We start from the raw sequence: 3,092 nt of genomic DNA on the forward strand, positions 1-3,092 counted from the left end.
ATGGTTAGTAAGCATTTAAATTGGTCTCATTATATTATAGTTGTAAGCAGTGACTTGATTTAGATTTGAAAGTTGTCTTGGTTTACGTTACGCAAGATATGTTACACAATATATATATATATACTAAAATAGTTAATAATTAGGACTTTGGTTATTCAAATCTGTAATTTTATTTTTCATTGGAAAATATTAGAATAAAGAGAAATTAATACTCCTGCCTTTGGTTGTTTCCTTATAATACTGATGATGATAATACATTGAAAAGTAGGGTGTTCTATTTGCTCTGACTGGCTGTTTCAGATATAGTGCTAATAAACACGTATGAGTTCTTTTACCCCACTTCTTCCTTTAGACATCTTCGGTCGCCTTCTCACCCAAACGTGGCACCTCCGGCTACTTTCAACCTTCAAATGGGCTGAAACAGAACTCTAGAAACGGAGTGCACGAGATAGAGTATGTGCCCATAAACCAGTTTGCAGGCTTATAGATATTACGTCATGCAAAGAAAAAGCTTTTCAATTTAGGTTATTTATTATGTACTGTTTTTCAACTCTGGGATCTCAACCACACAATTCACTTTTATTCTTAAAGGCACGTAATATATTACATTAAGAAGTAAAAAACAAACATTAACAACAGAAATCTTTATTCCGATCATATATACCATCGTATATAAATCGGAATATTATTCTTAAAGACACATAATACATATTACATTAAGAAGTAGAAAACAAAGATCAGCAACAGTAGTCTTTATTCCAATCATACCATCATATGAATATGTTCTTCTTAAAGATCTTGGTCTCGGTCGCCTTGTGCTTGATCGTGATGATCATGCTCGTCAAGCCCACGATTCTTGCGGGGCAATATTTCCCCAAGAGAGGGCCAATTGTCAGGGATTTTCTTCACACCACCAATTATATAGTCATCGGTTGAACCTGGGGCAAAATTGATAAATGCATACTGGTCTCCTTTAAAAATGTAAGCTTCATTACTCCTGTGAGATGCGAAAGCTGCTTCAATTCCACTTTCAAAGATGGTGCCTATCAAACTATAAAAACCTTTATTAATGTAACGGATGGCGATTTTACTCTTGGAATTATAGTCTATAAGAGCATACTGGTTGCCTTTGAATAAGTAAGCTTCGTCTCTCGTAGTTGACCTAAATGCAGCATCTATGCCATTCTCAAACACTGTATCCTTGAAGAAGGAAAACATGGCAGTGATTGTCATAGGACCTTGGAGTATTTTGTCATTTTTGGATCCTGGAGCATAGTCTATATAGGCACAAAGTTTCCCAGAGAAGATGAATGCTTCCGTGCTATCAGTGTCAAACGCAGAGTCTATTCCATATTCTCCAAATGCTGTACCAATAAGCGATGGATACCCATCACAAATAAAAAGCGGACCATTCACAATCCAGTCGTTTGTTGATCCTGGAGCATAATTCACCAGCACATACTCATTTTCCATGAATAAATAGGCTTCATCTGTACTACGTGCACGGAATGCAGCATTTATATAGCTCTGTATATCTTCTACACGATTTGCATACCAATCATAGATGGCATCCGATTCTGCTGGATCATCCGAGGCTTGTCTTTTCTTTCTCGCAACATCCGATTCTACTGGATAAATTTTTAGTTTTTTCAAACCCTTACGTCCAGTATTTTTATCTTTGTAATCAACTACAGGCAACCGGAGTCGGAGCTCCCTATACGGATGCGACTGTGGATTAAAATAGGCATTTAGTAGTAGTGTGTCATCAGCTCTCCTCCATGTTGGATACCTGCACAACAAAAGCTAAAGGAAATAAATATGTATAATGTATTACTCGTTATTTATTATTTGGGCCTGGGACCATTAATTTATTTTAACTTTCAAATAATAAAAAATGTATTCAAAAAATGTTTATAAATTTAAAATTAACCTTGATCCAAATTCACGTGTGACCTGGAATAATTGAGCAGAGCGAATGTATTGACATGCAATGGCACCAATAAAGCAAACCTCGTCTTGAGCAGGGCATTGGTATAGATTACCGAGGGTCTGAGAAACCCAAATACCACCGGGAGCGTTGATCTCGTAACGATAGACTCGCATCTCCTGTCCAGGTTGGAAGGTAGGCCTAGGACGCCATCTACTATCAAGAGTTGTGCTAATGAGGGCATGAGTTGCAGGCCTAGTTGACTCAAGAGGCCTACCAGCATTATGGACATAGTGATTCAAATTGAAGTAAGTGGTGCTGGGAGTGTTAGTTTCACGCCTTGCTTGGAATCCATTAGTAAAGACCTCTCGATAAGGACTCAAGTCCCAACGGTACACGTGCTGCCTGATATCTTGGTCTTCTTCGCTGCTTCTGTATATGATATCATCCAAACGTGGATTTGCTAAATGGCAATTAATGTAGTAAACTTGTCCCACCAAAGCTTCAACTCCAAGAAACTCACTTGGGTCTAAAGGCTGTGCATAGACTGCTGCAGCCCCCCTCCACGGTGAGTCTGGAGGGACTGACATCTTTCTTAACAGAGGGAGCAAGGTAGCTGGGGGCAATTATCTTAGCAAGATGGATGGATAAACCCAAGAGAGAAAGATGACATATATATTGTTAGAAATCAATCTTAAAAAAAAAAAAAAAGTGCAACGTGATTTTTGCAGGAGGATCAAACTAGTCATGCTGCCTTACTTGTGCGCAAGACCTAGCTTAACAGTTGCTAAAGCAACCAGATTTCCAAAATCACAACTTTTAAGAGACATAGTATCTTTCCAAAATTATATATATATAATCCAATGAAGAACCCGTGGTAATTTCAAATCTTAACATAAGTAGTCTATTTGAAATTGTTATTCAAACTATGAGTAGAATCCATAACTCGAAAGAGAGGAAAATTCACTTGTTATCTATAAAGCGTGCAGCCACTATACATTCGGAAGCCCGCATACCATTTCATTTTATAAGCTGTAAACATGGCATCACCGAGGAGCGTCCTCTCTCGGGAGCAAATCATATTAAACATGGCATCACCAAGCCTGGGAGCCTATGTAGGGTAATCATGGCTACTGCCAATTGTTGAATAAACTTGTGGCAAATG

At 38.1% G+C, this 3,092-nt stretch overlaps 1 protein-coding gene across 1 annotated transcript; it reads right to left on the minus strand.

The window, feature by feature from the left end:
* Positions 1 to 789: 789 nt before the first annotated feature.
* LOC127804459 (uncharacterized) lies at positions 790 to 2,601 on the minus strand. Its single transcript, XM_052341323.1, has 2 exons — positions 1,931 to 2,601; positions 790 to 1,789 (listed from the first exon to the last, which is right to left on the minus strand). The coding sequence occupies exons 1-2, from the start codon at positions 2,515 to 2,517 to the stop codon at positions 790 to 792; spliced, it is 1,587 nt and encodes a 528-aa protein (XP_052197283.1). The 5' UTR covers positions 2,518 to 2,601.
* Between the last annotated feature and the right edge of the window lie 491 nt (positions 2,602 to 3,092).

Source organism: Diospyros lotus, chromosome 6, assembly GCF_014633365.1.
Source record: "Diospyros lotus cultivar Yz01 chromosome 6, ASM1463336v1, whole genome shotgun sequence".
Lineage (NCBI taxonomy): Eukaryota > Viridiplantae > Streptophyta > Magnoliopsida > Ericales > Ebenaceae > Diospyros > Diospyros lotus.

What these genes read in the sequence shown, in the direction of transcription:
- LOC127804459 (XM_052341323.1), bottom strand. Translation starts at nt 2,517, where the DNA reads ATGTCAGTCCCTCCAGACTCACCGTGGAGGGGGGCTGCAGCAGTCTAT. An exon ending in ACACGTGAATTTGGATCAAG is followed by an intron (nt 1,790 to 1,930) that starts GTTAATTTTAAA and finishes TTTGTTGTGCAG; the next exon opens with GTATCCAACATGGAGGAGAG.